The 22,523-nt window shown below is 43.7% G+C and overlaps 1 protein-coding gene across 1 annotated transcript in view; it reads left to right on the top strand.

The window, feature by feature from the left end:
- Nucleotides 1–22,523, top strand: part of SLC38A8 (solute carrier family 38 member 8) — a 198,005-nt gene that overhangs the window by 93,633 nt on the left and 81,849 nt on the right. Inside the window, exon 4 of the mRNA XM_069215726.1 lies at nucleotides 20,490–20,594. Coding sequence (XP_069071827.1) covers nucleotides 20,490–20,594 — 105 coding nt within the window. The remainder of the gene's footprint in view (nucleotides 1–20,489; nucleotides 20,595–22,523) is intronic.

Below are 22,523 nucleotides of genomic sequence, written 5' to 3'. Positions count from 1 at the left end.
AGAGAATCCCTTCCCTGGCACTGTTAGGGGTCTCCCCTGCCCCCTCCCTCTCCTGCCCCCCCCCCCCACATATACACACCCACACGCGCACCCATATACACACATGCACACACGTATACCCACCACCACCCATGCATGCACACATACATACCCACACACCGCAACACACACACACCAACATACCTTGTCACACACATGCATTCACAACACTCACAATCACTCATTCACGTACGCAACCTACGCAACTCACACCCGCATGCAAGCATACCAAAACATACACACAACACCCCCAGCCCCCTCTCTGGTCGGAGAACCGGACTTACCTGCTTGCAGGAGGTCCTCCAGCTGGAGACGTTCCGCGGCGCTGCTGTCAGCAGCAGCGTCCGCCAGCAAAACACTGCGAGGCCGTATCATTGCTCCTGATACGGTCGGTGGTGTTTTGCTGGTGTGGCGGTACTGCTGTCAGCAGCGCCACCTTGTCATCCGCCGCCATGACAGTCGGCGGTGTTCCGCCAGCATTCTTTCGGAATACCTTCAGCGGTCATGATACCGGTAGACGGCTGGTAGCCACAGCGGCGGTATGTTGGTGGCCGTCGCCGTGGCAGTAGGCAGTCAATACCGCCAATGTTGGAATGAGGGCCCATGTGTTCACTCTTTGAATTTTTGCACAATATACTAAGATTGTGTTGCTGTTTTCTACTTATGTACAGAATGATAATCTGCATTATTTGTAGTTTGGAGCCTTTAATTTTTCTTTTAATTTGTTTTTCCCTCTTTGAATAAGCATAATGATACCTATTGAGACATTGTTGCATGTTATCAGTTTTCTCCTGTTGTCTTATAAGAAGTATGCAGGATGCAATCAATGGGTGCCAGTCTAGTGTGTGAGAGGCCATGGAGCAGGGTGTTCCCACTATTCAGATGCAAGAGTATGAGAACTCGAACAGCAGTTCAGAAGGTGCATTCTGGAAGATATGGTTACACTCTGTTTAGAAGAAATAGCTGGTACCAGGCAGTCTTACTTTGGTAATGGCTTTGTTAATGCTTTCTCATCTCATTGATTCTTTGTTTTAGGCACTTGTGTCATTCAAACCTGAAAGCTTTGCTTAGTCCGGTGATACTCAAAGTGAGGCCCGGGGTCCACATGTGGCCCGCTGGACCTTTGTGTGGCCCACCGTTCATCAGCCATACTGGACTTCTGTTGATTTGACAGAGCTCTAACATAAAAAAAATGTTAAATAAACGGGCATGTATTAATTTACAAGTTATTTGCAGTTAAACAGAGGAATGAACTAGGCACTCCTGAACTGCTTAACCATAGGAACATCTTCATTTATAAAGACATCTTGCAGCAAGCATGTAAAAATGATACACTTTTTAAAATTTTGAAGAGACTATTTCATCAACATGCAGAAACTTTCACCTTAGTAAATCAGATTATATCAGTGCATTGAAGTATTTCTTTAATTATTTTTTTAAAAAGGTGATCGTTTTCAAACATGAATTTGGAAACATTCATGCTTCCCCACCACTCTGGCAACAATGCAAACAGTGAACTAAGAGATAACAACTGACTTATGTGCACCCTTTGGGTGGCTGGGGTTGCAATCATACATGAACAGCACTATAGTTAATTAAATGACACGCAGGAGAAGTTTTTGTTCAGCACACACTTTGAAGCCAAATCCTGGAATCTATTTGTAACTTTATTTTTTTGCTGTGTGGGAACCCATTAAGCAAGCAATGTTGTGGAGGGCAAAGAACGTCTCTGTCAATTATGTCAGTAAAAGTGTCTGTAATATGCTCCCAGTATGTTGTGAGCTGCCTGCAAGCCCAAGGCTTGTGCAACAGTTCAGCTCACTCCTCATGCCATCTCAGGCATTTTGCACTTGTGATATGGAAGTGACTATTAATTGTCCCTGGTGTAAGGTAAGCCCGATGGATTACATAGAAGTTAATCAACTTGAAGCGGTCATTCCTCAATGCCCCTGGTATCCTCTCCATTATGTCAGCCCAGTTTTGATCGGTGTGGGGCCTCCTAGGTCAGATTTCCATTTTGTTTGGAGACCATGTAAAGGCACAAGACCATCCGCCCCAATCGATCTGTACAAATAAGCCACAGCTTTATAACTCCCGGAGGATGTAAAAATATATTGACAGGTCTTATGATGTGGTGGTTCCTCTAATACCCTGCTCTAGTGTTTACCTATCACAGACGTCATTACCCTATATAAGAGAAATTAGCCTCCAGGGAGGTCATGTTCAGGCCCAAATTCTTAGAACCAGACGAGAGCATACTCCCTGTACAAGTCCCCAATCACTGTTGTCCCCACTTTCGTCAAGGTCTAATCCTCTCCAGTCTCCCCCGTGGGGCAGTGCTCCTAGTTGTCTCAGTGGTATGTCTGGTGAGTATGGGATCTTCATACAGGTCTTCTGCAGCATTCTGACCAACTGTGCTGCTGTGTCAAACTATGTTGTCTTCCTCTCACTTGGGTACCACAGCCTCAGTATTGCGACCATTGTGGATAGTGCGCACCTAGGTGCCAGTCTGCTCTCCAACCACTGCATCAGCCACTGTTGCTGTACAGCAAATAATAATTTTCAAAGTCCAGTACTGCTAGCCCTCAGTTGTCGTTTGGTCTCTTTGGGGTGTTTAAAGCTATGCACCTGTGGCTCGATTTCAACCCTCCCCCTTCTCTCCCTTCCCCTGTAAGTCCTGCATGAGGGAATCCAGCTCTTTGAATACAGCCCTAGAGATCCATATTGGTGGGACACCAAAGTAATAAAGTAATCGCAGTAGGGCAATCATCTTTACTAACGCCACTGTGCCCACTACTGAGAGAAGAAGTGTGCTCCAAAACTCCATACACCTCTTAAGGTACCTAGTAGCTGTCCCTACATTTCCATCTGGTAGGTCAGCAAGGTCATGATAAATTTAACACCTAGATACTGAAAACAGGCTTATGCCCATTGAATCCCAGCGAAGGTCGACAGTTTAGTGCGGTTTGAAATCGTGGAGAGCACCTGCGATTTTGTTTTTCCCCAGTTGACCCTCAGCCCAGAAAAACACCCATGTCGTTCCAGCAATCCTTTGCATGTGCCAGTTCAGTGGAGGAGTCATGAAGAAAAATGAAAAGGTCATCAGCCTATAACGCAATGTGATGTGTTCGGCCCCCACTCAGCATTCCCCTCTAAATAGTCCCAGTCCTAGCATAGGCAGCTAAAGGTCCTATTACCAGGCCAAACAATGGTGACAGTTGACAGCCTTTCCTGGTGCCTCTGTCCACCTGATAACATTCTGATACATATCCCCAGCGCGTACCATGACTGTTGGGCCAGAATACAGAAGTCTAGTCCATACTATGGAGTACACATCCAGTGAAAACTGATCCATGACCATGTAAAGAAAGATCCACTCAGGGTCATCGAATGCCTTCCCAATATCAGCCGTAAACACTACTGCCTTTGTGTGGTCATAGGTGTCTGACTCCAAAATTGCCAATAATCTTTGAATATTAATAGCTGTGTTGCAGCCAGGGATGAAACCAGCCTGATCCGGGTGAATAAGGTTGGCATCTGGGGAAGAAGTCTCGTAGCAGGGATCCTGCTAAGGACCTTGTAGTGTTTAATATCGATAAAGGAGGATAGGCCTCTTTGCAATGCACCATCTTCCCAGGCTTCAACAGGGAGACCACCAGACCCTCCTGGGTGGCACTGGAAGTGTGCCTGTGTCTTTAAAGGCATTGAAAAGGTCAACTAATTTAGGGGCGAAGTCATCCACATAAGTAGATAAAATTCTACGAGGAGACAGTTCCCGGCATTTTACCCCTGGTCATTGCTTTAAATGCTACTTTGTCCTCGGCAGTGTTTTTGTCTCTGCCCAAAGCTGCTACATCGGTCAGGCTAGTGTCTGAAAAGCGAAGTGTCCTAAAAACTCCTCTACATCCGCAACAGAATCATGTGACCAGCTAGTATAAAGTGTAGAGTAATGGTCCTGAAAGTCCCTATTAATGTCTTCTTGGTTGAAGATGCAAGTGCCCTAAGTCCGTTTCAGTTGCTAGGTTTGCTGAACCCCTCTTAGTCTGATTCTCCAGCCATGCCAGTAGCGTGCCACTACGGTCTTGTTCTGCATGTATCTTAATCTGACAGTTCCTACAGTCAAAGCTCCTATGGCCCTCTACTTTCTCTGCTACCTTTTCTTTCACCTTCAAGTGCTCCAATTGGGTCTGTGGGTGGCCCGGTCTCTGGAGTTCTGCTCTGCCGAAAGCTTCCTCCTCCTCTGCGATCTCTACTAATATGGTACGACTCATCCCACCACCTCCGGGTGCCACCTGCCCCTGATGATGATTTTGCAGGCATCCCATTCAGTTTGTGGATCAGATGCCCCTCCCTCGTTATCTGATATATACTGCTGTATGGTTTCCTGTATGATTTCCTGAAATGCTGCGTCTTCTAAAGCCTCCGGCTTTCCAAGTTTGTATCCAAGGTCTCCCCTTCCCCCCCCCCCCCAAACCAGAGTCACTAGTAATAAGTTATAGTCTGACTATGTGCCTGACAGGTATTTCATTGAGCTGATATTTCCATGTAGAGCAGGAGTGCATAAAAAGGTATTGAAACATATGTGGAGGTATTAGAGGGCAGATAAGTAGGATGTAACCTCGTCTAGAAATCAACTAGAGCCTACTCCACCTGCCAATCCGTAAACATGCAGTCTACTACTTGAGAATCAGCCCATGGTGGGTAAGATCTATCTAGCCCCGGCTCTACTGAAGCACATTACAAATCCCCTCCTATCATTATTTTGCCTGCTAAATAGGGGGTCAGTACTCTGGACAGTGTAGCAAAGAAGCCCTCTGTTCTAAATTTGTTGCATATATATTTAGAAACCTTATGTCCCATCCATTCAATCATCCTGTGACCACTGTGCATCTCCCCTCTGGATCAACCAAGTCTCCTGTGTGTTGAAAGGGAATGCCGGGTCTAATCCAAATAATGTACCCCAGGCAAATGCTGAGTGTTTGGTATAATACACCTGCCCTCTCTACCTCCGTTGGAGGGCGGCCCCTTCTTTAGCCATTAAGTGGGACTTCAGTACTGGTCTTCAAGGTGCACAGGAGTGCCTGTGCAAACAAACAAATAAGTGGAGGGTGTGTGGTTTGCTAGGACACCCTTCCTCCCACCCATCCCTAATAAAATAGCTGGTAACTCTCCACTGTGACCCAGAGGTCTCCATACGCAGTCACATTAACACCTTGTGCCAACCCTAATCATTCACCTCTCCAAGAAAAATGCTTGTCCACTCCCATGTCTCTCATATTAAGTCATCAGCCGTGCCTGTCATCCCCTTTGGCATTGGAACAACAGTCAGAACTGCTCCCAGAGTCTGACTTATTGTCCATGTTGTCCACATCCTCCGAGGTCAGGCTTGCTTCCCCACTACTCATTGCTGCTGCCTCTATTGCTCTCTGCTGGTCCCAGATGGCCTCGTCGTTCAATGGGGCTATGATGTCTACTGAGTTTACTCCATCTGCTTCAAGGTCGCAAGTGCAGATCCTGGCTAGGGCCTGCCTGGGTGTACAGGTCTATCCAGTTACACACAGCTTGTGGAGTTCCAAAAACTGCACTCCGTCAGGCATCTGGATTCAAAGTTTAACAGGGAACAACATGGCTTAGGGAATTTCCATCTTTCTTGGTGTTTCTAGACGTCCAGAAATGTTGCCCACTGCATTTGGACCTCCCTCATGAAAATATGGAATATCATGATTTTGCTGTTTTCATTTTCTACTGTAAGTTTGTCCTTCTTCCTGGCTTGAGTTAAGATATGATTTCTGTCCCTGTAATGAAGGAGTTTAGCAATTATCGGCCAAGGGGACACTTCAAGCAGTGGTGGGCGTGCCAGGACCCTGTGAGCTCACTCTAAGACATAGAAGGAGAATGACCAACTGGTGCCACCTCTTCTCTTAGCCACTTCTCCAGTTAGGGCAGCATGTTTGTTCCTTTGATCCTCTCCAGCAAACTCCGAACACGGATATTATTTCTCCTGGACGGTTCTCTGCATCTTCTGCTCTTAACTCCAGTACTTGGACCTTTCCTTCCATTGTCGTGAGGCGTTTGGGAAGGTTTATCATGTCAGCTGGCAGCTCCAGGATCATCCTTTTGGCTGTTGTAACCCTTTCTGCTAAGCATTGGTAATCATCCTTGAATTCCCAGTTTCGCAATCAGTGTATCAATTTTAGTTTCCAGTGCCTTCCAGGAAGTCGTGATTGCTTGGAGTATGTCTTATAATGTGGGGCCCCTCCATTATTTCCCTAGGGCAGAAGGACAGATCATCACCCCTGGTTGTCATTGCTGTGCCTGTGAAAGTTAACCCAGGTGTACCCTGGTCCCTCTTTTTGACTGACTTTCCCATGCAGCCCACTAGGGCTTGACCCCAAGTGCTGTACCAACTGGATGTAAGTGCACTGGCAGTGTCACACTGTGGGTCTTGCCGCAATCTACCCTGATGAGCCTTCATGCCAGTGTTGCCCCTACCAAGGCTTTTTGTGCACATACTCAAAATGTTGCCGTAAGTGCACCGGGTATGCCCAGACGTGGGACCCCGGCTCACTTTGCCACTGGAGTCTAGCTAGCCTGGCTGATGAAGTGATACCCTGAAACCGGTCCCAGGATGCTTGTTTCTGGTCAACGGAGGACCTGGCCTGGCAGTTCCGGCTGGACTGTTCCCATGGGTAACGGGGTCAAGACCGATTTGCATATGGCTGGGTCCAAACTAGGGTGGGGTGGTGAGCAAAATAATTGATGAATTAAACCCAGATCTGTGACCGGATGTCAGGGCTACACTTCCAGGGGGTCTGTATGAAGCTCAACAGGGCCCACCTCCAGATACCTCCAAATCTGAGTGCTCTTATAGCGCAGGTTTTTGGAGTGATCTGATGAGGGGAAGGTTGTAGGATGGGATCCAGCGGGAAAGGAGATCTGAGAAAACAAAAAGGTCATAGGAAAACAATACAAAGCTTGTTAACAATTCTGCACAGACTTGAACTGCAGTCTGGTGTAAGGCTTTCCGATTACTTTGAATTTTGAGTTACAGTATAGAAAGATGATTGAGAAAATGAAAAGGCGCAAGGACTTTCAGCAGTGGGTTTTGTCGAGCCTTTCCTTAATAAACATGCAATTGGTTGTCTAATGATACCTTCTTTGATGTAATATATATATGCCACAACATTCACCCACTTATGCTATTTTTGCATCATGAAGATCGTAAGTCAGCAATAAAACTCTTCAACTTGTAATCCTATTTATCATGTTTATAAAACTCTTGACTTCAGAGTTAGTTGCAGGCTAAACAATATTTTTAAAAGAATTCAGTGCACTTTTAATTGTATGAAAACATTCTGCCTGGAAGATGCTGAACTCAGTGTGACCCTGTAATAAATCAAACAGACCTCAGGACACAAAACTCAAATAACTGGAAAGCTACATCCAATCCAGATGCAATTTCTTAGAAAGAATAATCTTACCTTCAGAGCAGGGCCTGCTCTGGAAATACACTCTGCTCTGCTAGAGGCTCACATGAAGATTAATGAGCGAGATGACTGCATTTGATAACAGGAGACACTCGCAGGAAAGCTGTGCAATGCCAGCTAACTGACTGGATTGAGGAAAAGTTCCTTAGGAATGTCTTCACCGAGATGAGAGCAAACCGGACTGCCACCAGGGAGCCCCAGAGCAACAGTGAGCATCGTTTGCTGGGTGGGACCAGTTTTATACTAAGTGCCACGCCCAAGATGGTGGCTGTACAGCACGCTGGGAATTGTGGTCTCTTTCAGACTACTACAATGAAGCAGCACAACACTAGCAAACAGCTATATGGAGGAACAAACATTTGTTTAACATTCAAGATATGCCATATAATACCATAAAATATCTCATGGGGTAATAGCACAGTTTCATAAGAAAATGAACAACAAGACCACCAGTTAGCTTTGCAGGCGGCCTCGTGAGCTTTCCCACAAGATGGTTTGGCACACAATGGTAACAATGAGCGCACAGGTAACTTAGCAGGGGCGCGCCCTAGAGCGCGCATCAGCTGTGTTCTGACACTGGGGGTGGTGAATGTTTGATTGGTTCCACATTCCATCCATCATTTCTGTTTGTTTTTCTTTTGGTGGACCTTCGCAGCAAACCAATGGCATTGAAAGCCAAGCTTTCTCAAAATTGATGTCCAGTCAGGAAAGAGTGATATCTCAGCAATCTTCTTCTACTGTCTCTGGATTTTGCATGGTGGAAGGAAGGAGCTGGTGCCAAGAGATCTGTAGATTATGGATTGCACACACACTCTATATCCAAACCCGCCTTTATTTTAGGAAGTTCCCTGCAAGGTATATGTGTGAAAAGGATCTCCGTAACGTTGCTAGGTCAAGCAGGACTCAGCAGGGACTGTTTTATTCACCCCTAACCCAACAGATATCAAAAGGTTCTCAGAGAGGTGTATTACACCATCTGCTGCAAATTTGCAGATTTCATTCCAAAAATAGTTTCTAGGTCAAAAGGTTAGAAAGTTACTAAACAAAAGTGGCATACACGATTTTGCACAGTGGCAGACCATTTGATAAGGTTAACTGGCCACCTTTCAGTTAGTGATTATTGTATTCAGGTCGTCAACTAGTACTGAGTTGCAATCTTGCACAATCAGTATGATGGTCGTCAAAACGCTAAAAGAACAATATGATACAGCTTAAGTGTGACACTTTGACTCCTATATTGCCACTTCCTGCCATATACCTTTTCATCCTGGTCCATAATTTTATCCTCCATTGCCTCACCATTCTGTGGCCCTGTTCATAAAATGACACAGAGAGAACATGCTGTGAGTGGGGAATAATGAGCTGAGAAAAATGTTGATAGGCCCTCTCCCCTATATGTTAGCAGGTTTCAAAGGCCTGTGCCCTTGAAGTCCATCCGGTTTTAGTTATAAACATCTACTAAATCAATATTTCTGTACTGAAATATTGTCTTTTTTTTTTCTATACTTAATTTGAAAATGACTAAAATATCTACTACCAAAATATTGACTATAAATAATATAGAAAGTATAATAAAAATCTGCTACAACAATATAGAATGTTTTAATAAAAGTAGAAAATAGCTACTACAAAGAATTGTAAAATACTGTTAAAATAATTAAATATAAAGTTTAAATATTGGTAAAGTCATACGTTATTTATTTTATACAAATATATACAATTAATAAAACGTTTTTTAAACAAACATTAATAAATGAACTAATTGCATTGCAAATGTTAATTTTTTAAATACAATTCATACTTTAAAAGTCGATTTTTATTTAACAATTTTCTGTGATCATACTATACAAATGTTCTACTTTAAAAAAAAAAAAAAATAGTACGTTACTCAGAACATAATAAAAAAATTACAACATGCAAATAACTTATTTTAATTTAAAAACAAATACCAGCACCATAACTTAAATGATACCAGTGGACAGTAACACTCATTGTGCCATCCACTGCAGTGGCTCTATAAAGCTTGTCCCCAGACCTACCATTGTAGCCTTGCTGTTCAAGTTTAAACAGCTAATTCGACCTGTCAAAATAATCCTTTTTTTGACAGGCTTACTTACACTTTCCATTTAAAGTATAGGTCACGCATAAGTAGGCCTTGTTGCCCAAAAGGGAAGATGCATGGTATTTGAAAGTAGGACTTTAAAAGTTTAATGTTAAATATGTCTTTACAGTTACACCTCAAAGCTATTTTCACTGAATCTGTGTTGGATATTCCAGAAGAAATCAATGGGATGCAGTATTTAGTTTATTAATCCCTTTGGTGCTGAGGACAGAACAACTCTGTTTTCAGCACAGGTGCTTGTGTGCTGAGGATGGAACCGTTATGTCCTCGTCACAGCAGAGGGATTTGGTTTTTTTAAAAACCGCCTCTGTAACTGAGAAAGAGCTTTCCTAGCTCCTGAGGCTGTTTTTAGTTTTCATTGAAATGACGAGCAGCGCACATGGTGCGTTGACATCATCATTTCAGTGAACACAAAAGTGAAATAAGCTGATCGCCTCATTTCACTTTCACTGCCTCGGTGCTCGGGGAGCTATATTAGGCAGATGGGAGGGTTGTCATTGGAAAGGGGGGAATCTCTCCTTTGCAGTGGTAACCCTCTTTAGTGGATCCCTGCTGGGGGATCACTGCAGGAGGGTGATCCACCAAGCAGGGATCCAGTCCACTATGCACTTTGGAGGGGAGAGAGACCTTTTGGGCAACGGCTTTTGCTCCCCCCAACCCATAATATTTTGACCAGTTCGGTCTTTTTGCCCTCACGCGGGGAGGAGGGGATGAGGGGGGTGTGGTGTGGGAAATGGCAGAATTTTCCCCTGATCTGCTCCCCGGGGGGGGGGGGGAAGGCAGAAAATCCACTAGGCATCAGGGTTTTTTTTTTTTTTTTTTTAATTCAAACCTAGGGTTGGGGGCTGCTCAAAATGGGCATGCCAATGCCCCCATTCCTCCCAAGACAAAGGGCAACAGTCCTTCTGCCCTGCCTGGGGGCAGATGGGTGTTATTACCCCTGATCTGACCCCACCACCTGGTGGGTAGAAAGCCCACTAGATGCCAGGGAATATTTTTTTATTTATTTATGCGGTAATTACCTCCATCTGCCCCCCCATGGAGCGGTGGGAGAAAGACTGTGTCCCCATTTATTTTAGGCAAGGGCACTAGCCTATCATTTACGGGGCTAGGTTTCCAATAGTCATGATGAGGAATGGCATCAGCCTCGACGCGGCCCATGGAGAGGTGGCTCGGGGCTCTTCCAATGGTGGAGTGTGGGGTTTGACAACAGTCTAGCAGAAATTAATATATGGTGAGATCAGGGGCTATCTGGTAGGCGGAGGCAATTCTTATTACCTTTATTGGGAGTTCTCATAAACCTTTCCATTCACTTGAGTCCACCTGGGAGTAATCTCCCTATGCGCTATTCCTAGGGATCTCAAATACTCTGCATGTTCGCGACTCTGGAATGGAGGACTACTGCCAGTTTTGAGCTCTTTGATCAGACCAAGGGAGGCCAGGATTTTTTTCATTCTTCGGTATTACTTCACTGGTCATTAGTGAAGTAACTGTTTCCAACTCTGGGTATTTTGAAAAGTCATCGACAGCACCATTGTGTGCCTCCCATCTGGGAGATTTCTGAAATCCAGGGTTGCCTTGGTCCACGCTGTCTCAACTGGGGCCGGCCCGCATGGCTCCCCGGCTGCTTGACACTAATGACATGACCTTATCAGGTCCTCCACCTTCTCATCCATCAGCGGCAACCATGCTTTAGTTCCTAGGTCTTCACTATGCCCTGGTGACCAGCATGGGCCAGCTGAATAGCTCGGTCTGTGAGGCTGGTGAGAATTATCATCCATTAGAATTGACAGTTAGTTCCTGATGAACATGGTATAAACTTTCCATGATCCTTCTAGCTTCCTCGGTGAGGTGGTGCCATTGTTTTGTACCATGTCCCACTTTTTGGTTTTCATTGACTCCAGAGACTTTTGAATGCGACCACAAGTCTCCTGCATTGGTGTCATCTTTCGGTGTTTCGGTCTGTTGGGTGCTGGCATAACTGCGTTGACCATTTCTGCTTTGATCAGACCCTGTAATGCTGCTTCCATATGGGAGGCCTTCACTTTTGACAACTCTTACATGGCCAGGATGTCAGCTAGTGATCTCCCTGACTCTTCTAGAATGCGTTCTCTTAATTTCGTTGAGGCATACCCTTGGATATTTTGTCCCCTGTTTTCCTCATTCTCACTAGTAAAATCACATGTGCTGGCAGGTTCTTTGAGCCGCATGTAAAACATACCAATGGACTCCTCAGATTGTTGTCTGGCTTGTCTGAATACAAACCTTTCATAGCCAGTGTTGGCCATGGGTTCCAAGTGCACCTTTAGGGCTGCAGTTAGTGAGGTGTGTCTTCGGCTCTGATTCCACAATTGTTTTGGCTATTTGGTGTATGTTTTTACCCTGGGATGTGATATCATGGCTCTCTTCTGTATATTTTTTACCTTGGTGGCTTCGAAAAACAGTAGCTCTCTCTCTACCCAATCTTTCCATCTCGAAGCATGAGCTGATGGGGCACCCTCTACAACAAATGGCTCAATGGAAGGTATGGTGGCCATTGTGATGTGGTGTTGGTTATGGCGTCACTGAACTTTAGCGTCTTCGTTGCTGTACTTTCACTGTTAATGGATATTCACTTTGTTTGTGGTGGTGCCTGTCTTTACTGATAGATATATTTTTCTTTTGATGCCTTGTGTGTCTTTTTTTCCCACAGTGTTGTGCTAAATCTGTTTTTTTTTTTTTTTTTTTTTTTTTATTGTGTGTGCTGCTCCGCTCACCTTGTCATCCGGTATTCTGTTAGCTGGGTTGTGCACGCGGGGCATCTGTGTTGCTTTAAGACGCTTACCCCAGTGCCTGGCTCCACGTGTTTGCAGGGGGTGGGGCCACACTCGACTCCAAGGCGTTCTCCTCCCAAGTGCATGTTGCGCGCTGCAACAGACATTGGCTGTTCCTCCCTTGGGCCACTTACACCTTTTCTGCCACTCTGCTGTCAGGGGAGGTGTCCACAAAGATCGGGTGGGCTCTGATCCCAATGCCATAGACAGCAAGCCCAACTCCAGATATGGCATACCACGTCCTTTGGCATGAAGCCGTCACATCAGAATCTGCACAGCAGGTAAGACTCCCTTATTGCCAGCGTTGTCGGCTATTGTCCTGCCACTGGCAACGGAGTGGGGAAACATGATTGCAATGAAGACTCTGACACAAGTCGTGCTTTTAATAACTACGGTCCGGCTGGTGGTTTCACTCTTCGCGTGACTGAATCTGCCTGCCGACCTTGTCGCTTTATTATCCTCTGGTCAGGTGACCAGAAAGGCTGGAAGATTATAACATACAAGCAGGGGTGCATTGACTACTACTCCTCATCACTCAATTGTAGTGTTGCGACAGTGACTGAACTGGGTCGCAAGCGCTACTATGTACAGACACCTGTAACCACACAGTGCTAACTATGTGCTAAAAAAAAAAAAACCTGCTGTGACTTGGTCACTTGCAATGGTTCAAATCATTAGTGTGTCTGACATCCATGAAGTTTGAGCTTCTCCAGCTGAGCTTCTAAATGGTCAGATGCCGGTACACATGGACAATTACTAGTTCGTTACTTACTGCGTTAGCACTGCAGCACATCGAGTTAAATTCCACAATGTCAGCACAGGTCACTGCCGTTACTTTCAACTCCGAGACAGACTGGTCAAAAAATATTGTTTTCAACTATGCCAAAATGCCAAGGAGGTAGGATGTAGTGTTTCTGACATTTAGGCTTGCTTCAATTTATTCACCGCTTACTACCGTTCACTACACAGTTTCTCTTTTACATGGCCTGCAAAGCTAGGTGTTCTGTCACGGTTATTAAAATTATTAAAATAACTTGCCAAAAGCAACCACCAGTGTAAACTATCCATCCAGCATCGATAGAACATAGAATAGAGCCGTTCCTCCCTAAGCCCGCAAACACCATCTGTCATAATTCCTAAAGTTTTTCAAAAGAGGAAAGACCTGTTATATAACTTCTTCAAATGTATTGCTAGTACACTGCAGGTTATTTAATTATTGTGATCTGCAGGTTGCATATATGAAGAGCTAAATGGAAAATTCACAATGGACTTTAGTTTTGCATGCACGCTAAAGGCAAAATGCCTGGGATTTCCTTCACCTCACCAACATAGTTTTAGAACTTCTACTGCGCCCTATTTATGGCCTGAGAAATGCCTTACAGCTTTAATAATTAAACTGGTTTGCCAAAAGCAGGATTCTTATGTCCTTCCAAATGTCAAACAATACATGAAAGCCATTTTGTCAGGATATAAACAAAAACACATGACTGACTGGCAAAAGTTCAGATGGCCTCGGCCTGTAGGCTGCTTTGCTGTATGTAGAATAATCTTTGGGAAAGGAAATCCCTGGAGGACCCATTTGCCTCTGATCATGCACACTAGGTTGCCGTTGTGAGCAGGCCAGGGGTCCTGCTGGTCATGATGGCTTTGCTTGTCCACTACATCAACATAGCCAGCTGTATCATTTACAATGTTTGTAAATGGTACATCTGATTTTGATGATGGAGTGGACCAGCAATAGGAGCTCAGGAAGGATGGTGAGGTGATCATATTTCTTACTCGCTGAATAATACATGAAGTGCGTTGTAAGGTGCCTTCTCAGGTTTATGTCTTGGTGTCTCGTGTGCAGTCTGACAATAACTTGTATTTCCTCAGTCAATTCATTTGTAAAGATATTTCAATAACTAAATAAAGAAATCTGTGAGGTACTAAGCTTTGTTATTTTAAAGTCCATTATAAATATCTCTGTTTACAGAATAGACCAGCTACATCATTATCATGTTAACGGGTGCGCATGGGTGTGAGTTATAATTACCTTACGGCACAAGTTATAGTTACTTGAGGTAACTCTAACTGTAACTGGTAAATTTCGATGGTTTTGTGCATTTAAAATGTAAACCTAACTATAACATGCCTATAATCTTTGTTTTTTTTAAGGAGAAAGAAAAAAAAAAAAATATATATATATATATACACACACACACACACACACGTAGATGATCTGATCACTTTCACAAAGGTCTCAAGAAATCCACCCACTCATACAATCCTACACTACCAAGGACTGTAAAAGATGTAAGTTCATGTCTCACCCTCATTTTACCCCATGCTAGCAACATTTCTGATAATGTTTGTAGTCCCAGATTACCTGAAAATCAGCGAGGTCACTCCTTTTCCTAAAAGACTCACTATGGACAAGACCTGAACCACTTCTGCCCTGTATACAATCTCATCTGTCAGTCACAGAGCCTGAAAAGGGAAAGGTGTGTTGAAAAACAAATGGAAACAAATCTACTAGATGTATTTAAGCCAGGCTTTAGATCCTGCTGCAGCACATAGACTCTAATACTACATATAATAGAAGACATGCTATGTATATTATATGGCTGATAGTCTTGTCCCATTGTTCTTCCCAACCTCACTGCTTGTCATTAACACCATTGACCATGCCTCCTTGATGGAAAATCTTGAAAATGTGCATGGGAATCTGTGGCATGGTTAGGAGTATCCTATCTTGCCAATTATTCTCAACTAGCCAAATTATTTAATGCTCCCCAAGGTCCCATCTTCTCCTAAACACTCTTCAATCTGTGATTGGAACCTTTGACTTGCCTTCTGAGGCATTCCTATGTCTCCTTCTACTTGTTTTCTGATGTCGCACCGCTGTACCAAAATGTTTCTTTATTCGGAAGACCTAGATGCTATTGCGAAGAATCTCTAGTTATCTACAAGCATGGATGTTTCTATACCGTCTCAAAATGAAACCTCAAAGATGGAATTCTTAAGACTCCCCACTCAACACCCACCCACCAACCCCCCCCCCCCCCCCCTCTTACAAACAGCAAAACCCTGGTACAGTTCAACAAACCCACTCGATTGCATAGTTTAAAACCACAACCTTTTTAGGATTTCCCCGGCAAAATATAATTCTACACAGCCACTTCAGTACACTAGCCAACACTAAATGAAACTAATCCAGGGAACCAAATCCTCATCCCTACTGATGACTTCAAATGTTTTTCACTTTCTAGTATTCTCCATCCTTGATTACGACCACTCTTTATTGTGTGATATTTTCACAATACACCTGACCCCTCTAAAAACAACCCTCAGTGCAGCAGCTCAACTAAAATCGGGCACCTGGAGGTTAGACCACATAACTCCCTAACCCCTTCACCCTAAAGTGGAGTCCCCTTGACACTAGAAGCTCATTCAAGCTGCCCTGTATTGTTTGCATTTTCTGTACATGGAAAGAGACTACCTCACCTGCAAATTAGTTATCTCTGGTGGCTCCCACTTACTTTGAAATGCAGACTCTCCTTCTGGAAATCCCTTCTTTAAAAGACCTTAAGAACCATGAAGGAGTCCTTGTTAGACAGTGCCTCCAGGATATAGAACACCATACCTCCTACTATACGGACCAGCACCTCCTGTGACCTCTTTAAGAGTGATCTCAAGGATTAACTATTCCATCATTCCTTTCTAATATGACCAGACCTACCATCGCTTGCAATGCGCGACTAAGTCCAAAGTCATCACAAATACCTATACCGGAGTTCTGGTTGACCTCAGACTCACTTCATAATCCGAATAAATATTGAAAGTTTCTGTTGTTAATAGGATTGAATGAACCGGATTCCACTCTCCCAAACACACAAGCACCACCTTTCAAGACTACATTACAATTGCCGATTGCTAACTTATGCAGTTATGCACTTGCACACATCCACTGTACAGAGTATTGGCTTAATATGGAACTGCTATATGCTCATTATTTTATACCTCATGTTATTTTTACTATTTTTTTTTTTTTGTTAACCCTCCTTTGTAAAGCACCGTACTCTAATAGAAAATGTTTGTCCAGCGATAAAGATGCAAATAAATAAATTGCTGAATGTCGGTGGAAGTGCTGCCTTTAGTAGCCATGTTGTCTCTATCAGGATATCTGTTGGTTGCTGATCAGGGATTTGACTTGTTGGGCAACATGACTTCTCTATTTCCCTCTATATGACTGAGCAGAGCAGAAGCAGCACACTGATGGATTGACAGGGAAGAGTAAAGTGAGGTGGAGGGGAATAGCAAACAAGGATTCATCTGAAAACCTATGCTGTATCTAAGGTGTAGAAAATCTTTCAATGGTCTTAGCAAACATTTTACTTCAGTGGAACCTAAACACAACGGAAGGCTTTACATTTTATTAAAATACCAGATGCCATTGTTATGCAATATATTCTTTAATGCTACTCCACTGCAGCACTTAAAAAACACAACATATTTTAACAATCCAAAAAGGTATTAAAATAGCGTCAATACACTACATATACTGCAGAATCCCTAGACCATTCCGCTTTGTTATGCCTCTTCAGTGGCAGTAAGTAGATTTTTCTTTCTATTAATATTTGTTCAGCTTTAGGATAATATTTTACAATTGAGTTTCTGCCAGGTTATGTTCGTGAGAGTGTGTTTATAAAGGCTGCGTGCAGACACCAGCTCTAGCTGCACAGCAGGGCTCCAGTTACTCTGACCAAGCACCATTGTCATTGGTCTTAGAGAACCAGGAAATGGAAAAAGAAACAGTGGTTCAGTGGTTCCCATTTTTATACAGTAAAAGCAGACCGGAGATAGGATCCACTACCTGTGTTTTCAGAACTGGTATAAGTTTGTTCCCTTTTCCTAACCGTATCTGTCACATGGTCACGGCAGAGTGAGTAATATAGTTCACATCTCTTTTGAGTCTGTGTCTTGAGACATGTCAGTCTCTTGTGACATGGGAGATGGTATTTTGTGGCATCACTCGCCAGATCACCACACCCTTAGTCTGATAAGGCTTGAGGGTTAAGGAGGAACTATGGGACCACAAATCACTCTTCTTTTCCAGCACCTCCTTTCTGTCTCTGAAGACCCAGTGAGGTGGTGGATCAGTGTTTCCCTCCCAAACCCTCCCTTTTCATTCTGAAGGGGCCAGGAGAGGCAGGGAGACCAGGAAAGTGGCCTCTGTACTTTCTGTGACATTTCAGAAGTGAAACAATACTACCCTGATGTCACAGAAATAAATTATTTCTATAGGATCCCAGTATTGTTGTGGGAAGCTCTAAAGAACAATATGGTTGGCAGTAATTTTGTGGCTGCTCTTGGTAGAGCAAACATGCTGTGGTATGTGCCACTGAACATGCAGGAAGTTTATTCCTGCCTGACTGAAACCACCCACTAGATGAAGACCAACTGCCTAAAGCTGTACACTGACAAGACTGAAATCGTGATCTTCGTGGAGGGCACATCAACGTGGGACTGCACATGGTGGTCAAAAGAGCTAGGACTGATACACAATCTCCTCACACATGCTAATAACCTCATCACCATCAAAAGCAAACTCGTCTTGACTGCCCAAGTCAATGCCTTCACCACCTCATTCTTCACATACCCTTAGGATGCTAAGGAATATTTTGAAATGGCTCCAAATTAGCACCCAAAAAACAGACCGACAGATTCTCTCTCTCTCTCTCTCTCTCTCTCTCTCTCTCTCTCTCTCTCTCTCTCTCTCTCTCTCTCTCTCTCTCTCTCGCCCGCGTCACAAGCAAGCTGGACTATGGGAACATCCTCCATGCTGGGATCAACAAAAACTCACCAGAAGGCTGCAAACCATTCAGAATTCTGTGGGCAGCAACAACCTCTCTTGCTGTGCTCACATCGCACCACACGTGAAGAACCTCCACTGGCTCCCCAGTCACAAATGAGCACAATTCATATTCCTCAACCATACTTTCAAGGCACTACATAAAACTGTCCAGCATACCTCATCAATCACATCTGCTTTAAAAAACCTTCCAGAAACCTCTGCTCTTCTGGACTCCTACTTGCACACATCCCATGCACATGGAAAACCAAATCCGGTTACGCCTTCTCCTACATTGCTCCTTCAGCATGGAATGACCTGCCGCTACACATAAGCACTTCCTCCTCACTTCTTGAATTCTGCAGGAAGCTGAAAATCAAACTTTTCAACTAGTACTTTAGTCTTGAAGGGTGGCTTGACTCAAACCTGCTCAGCATCAGTGTACCCTCCCTGAATGATAGTGTGCTCAAAAAAACTCTCCATAACATCGTGTTAGCGTTGGAGTAGCTTTTTAATTAAATGTATTGCCCACCAATATTAGATCAATGCATCACACCAGGTTCCTTTCTATCAGCAACACTTTTGAACTTTTACATGAAGACTCAATACACACAGCTTAACAGTAAAAAAAATATATGTTTGTCAGTGCTGATAATCCTCCACTGTGTGTGAATCTGCACACCAAATGACACTTCAGCTCCGTTACACTCATAGAAGTACACGAATGGATGACTTATCAGCACCCTAAACTAAATCCTTTCAAAAAATGAATTCCTATTTTTTTCCTACCCCAAACAGCAACAATTCAGTGCAGCAGTGGCTCAAACTTTTTTTTTCCATTTTAGACCACTATACATAGTGTATTGCACAAAACACAAAGTTTGTCCTAGACAGGCACTTCGACCTACAAATGCATAAGTGCCTAGCTAAAGAAGAGCAAAACCAATTAAACTAATGTCATGAAATAAGATCCCCATCCCAGAAGAAGATCAGACACATACCTCAAGTGCTAGTGCTTCAGAACCGCACTTCGCCCATTCCCTGTTATAGGAAATTCCCAATTTCCATGTAACTCCGTTTAAGGCTGTGTTACATGTAGAAGCCAGGCTCATTCCAGGGGCAAGGAACCTCGACCACATCACTCTCCTGTTGATCTCATTTATTAGGCTACCAATAGGAGCTAGAAGCCACTATAATTAGCCTGCATTGCATGCAAAGCTGCCTGTGAAAGAGCTCCAAACTGCCTGTACCAGTAATAGACAATCACTCCTAGGCCATGCTCTCTGAGACAACTTGCTGCTGGAAATTGCGGGCTTCAACAAACCGATTCTGAAACACCGCTTCTTGGGAAATGCACCCAGGCGTGGAACGCCATTCCTTACTCATCAAAACACTTCCTACTTCTAAACATTAAAGAAGGCACTCAAGGAACTACTGACCCATCAATGTTGATCTGAATAGCCATCCACATGACTCTTGCGTGGGTCAACTGTCTCGTAGACTGAATGTTTTTATACGACTAATTTCTCTCCCTCAAGTATACTGAATGGTAGTGTTGCCTTTAGATTATTTTGCTTGTATATATCATATTTTTCTGTGTAAAACTATGCTGCTAATCACTAATATTTTTAAAGTATCCTAAAAAATTTTTATCTAGTTTGCGCTATATAAATATTTTCATAAATGTGGTAGGCGAAGGTTTTTGTTTAATTTAAGTCTTTCACTCTTTCATTCTGTACGTTTTATGGATAAAAAATGTAGACGTAAGCTAAAATCCTTTGCTTGTTTGGAAATAGAGGTCTTAGACATTTCACCAGTTTTCTAGTATCCTTGTTGATATTCAGCCATGTACTGAAGTATTTTTTGAAGTAGCGTTTACAGTTGTCAGCTTTCTTTACTCTTGCTAACCTCCACATGTACCTGGATAGCCGGGAACCCTTAATGTGGATGAGGTATGTCTCACACATCCATTCACATCTTCAGTGGCTTTGGTGGGCTGCACATTCTGCTGCAGCAGCCCCAGTTCAGAATGCAAATGGTAAGTTTCACTACTGCATTTGCCCCACTTGTCTATGAAACAGAGGTGTGGTGGAGTCTCTAAAATGCGCTTCTTTTGTGTGAGCAGGCTGGGAGACAATGGAGCTCAACATCAATGATTACGCTCGACCTCTGACCTCTACTACCTTTGCTTTTAGCATTCTAGGTACCTTGGCTTCTTGTTATTTGGCGGTGGTTGTTGTGGTCAAATATTACCTAATGAACGAGCACCCAGTGTTTCAAGACCGCCATAATTCCTCAAGGTATGTCTCATTTCATAAGTCCTTTCTTGTACTTTTGTTATTGTGTGTTAACTGCAGGACGTCTTTGTTAATGATCTGACAAGAGGGCTATAACATTAAGGCTTCTACAAGATGTTTTCGCAGAGACTGCTGGGTGTATCTACTATTCAGGAAGTCTTTCTCGAAACATCACAGGAATCTGAAATTGTAAAGTCGGCCCTCCAATTCATATGTGATCCTACCTCTCTATTTATAGGACGTTTCTCCCATAGTATATGTGGTGGGTCTCCTTTTAGGTGAGTGTAACTTATTCATTCACCTTTTACCATCTTTTCCCCTGGAGCTCATTTAAGGGTGGTCAGGACAATCCATGCACTCCCTGGATTGCTCTTTCGTGCCCGTGGCCCTGACATTGCTGTTGTGGTCTCGAGCGCCATGACGGCAGTACGAGGACCAGAAGGTGAATGCGGGATCCTAAAGTTCCTTTCTTCTGCCCTTCTTTGTCCCCTCAAGTGCAAGTATGGGGCTGATGCAGGGTAGGGGTGAGGCAAGTCAAACGTGATTTCATTTATTGTGCAGTTTGTATAAGGCACTAAAAACCATCTTGTGGTAGCCTTTGACTGGTTTGTGGTAGAGTACATTAGGGCAGAGGGCAGTCAACCAGTCGGCGAAATGATATTGTCTTCTGGTCTGAATCCTGGTGCAAGTAGATCGAGGTGCAGTGTTAACGTCTTAGTAGGTTTACCTGTGTCCTTTGTGGCCTGGATCTGACTGACAGTGGCCCGTCTCAGGCATCTGTAACTACTGGCCAAAGGCTGAGGTCTGCCACTCCTGCTGTCCATGGCAACTTGGTGAATTGATGTCCACGCTGTTACCCACTTCAGCTGTTGTAACCAGTGACATTAGGCCACTAGTTTATACATTTACTGTGTTTGAAATGTATTTGAATGTTATACCCATCCTCAGGAAAAAATACCCAATGTAGATTAGTGAGGAGTGGACTGCCCACCACAACCTAAACATATGTTTGTCCACTGTTTCCATGTGATTATTTTATGAACTTGAGTTCCTGCCCTATAACTTGCAGACTACTTGATAACAATTGTCTCGCTGCTATAACCCATAGCCTCAAATTTTGAAGTTTGTATTCAAGGAGTACCCCCACAGCCGTTAACGCAGTTCCCGTTCTCAATATATGTATATGTATGTGTCCCTAGTACATGGGCATTTGTGAAAGTGATGACGTTTCCAGGAAGATGGGATTGTTTATGGGAAGATTTGAGAAAATCGGAAATGAGATCGGAACCTAACCGAGGGAGACAAGGCATTTTGACCTATATGCTTAGCTTTCTTGGTCACCTTTGCTAATGGTGTTTGAACAAGCAGGCGTCAGTGATGATTTTGCTTGGAAATAGGGATAGTTTAAAAGAGGGTAAAATGGAATATATTTACAAGTAAATATGTGTCCTTATCTCTTGCTAATTTAGTTATTTATTTGACTTGGGAAAGAATTGGTCAGATTTGCATTATTTTCTGTCCTTTACAAAACAAGGAATTTAATAAATCAATGTCGCTTCACATTTAGATTGTTAGAGATGGGGCTTCAGTTCCAGTGAAAACCCGTACAAACCGTTTATTGTTACAAGAGAGTCAACAATGGCACAACATCCTTCATCGCCGTCATCTTCTGTGAAAGTAGCCATCCTTTTTATTGAACCCTTCCCCACCGACCCTCACTCCCACCACCTTCCCGAAACTGACGTATAAAGAGGTATACTGGTCTTCGGAAAATTGCTCATGGCGGGGAGTGTTTGAGACATAAGGCAAGGTAGAGTGAAGGCAGAAGTGCAGCAATATAATCTGGGATCTCAGCAATCCGTCCAGTGTTTGGCTCTGGGTGTTCATCGATCCTCGCTGTGACAGGATCTGGGCGGTCAGTAATCCTTGCGC

Source organism: Pleurodeles waltl, chromosome 12 (genome assembly GCF_031143425.1).
Source record: "Pleurodeles waltl isolate 20211129_DDA chromosome 12, aPleWal1.hap1.20221129, whole genome shotgun sequence".
Taxonomy (NCBI): domain Eukaryota; kingdom Metazoa; phylum Chordata; class Amphibia; order Caudata; family Salamandridae; genus Pleurodeles; species Pleurodeles waltl.
This window is presented reverse-complemented; position numbering and strand designations above follow the sequence as displayed.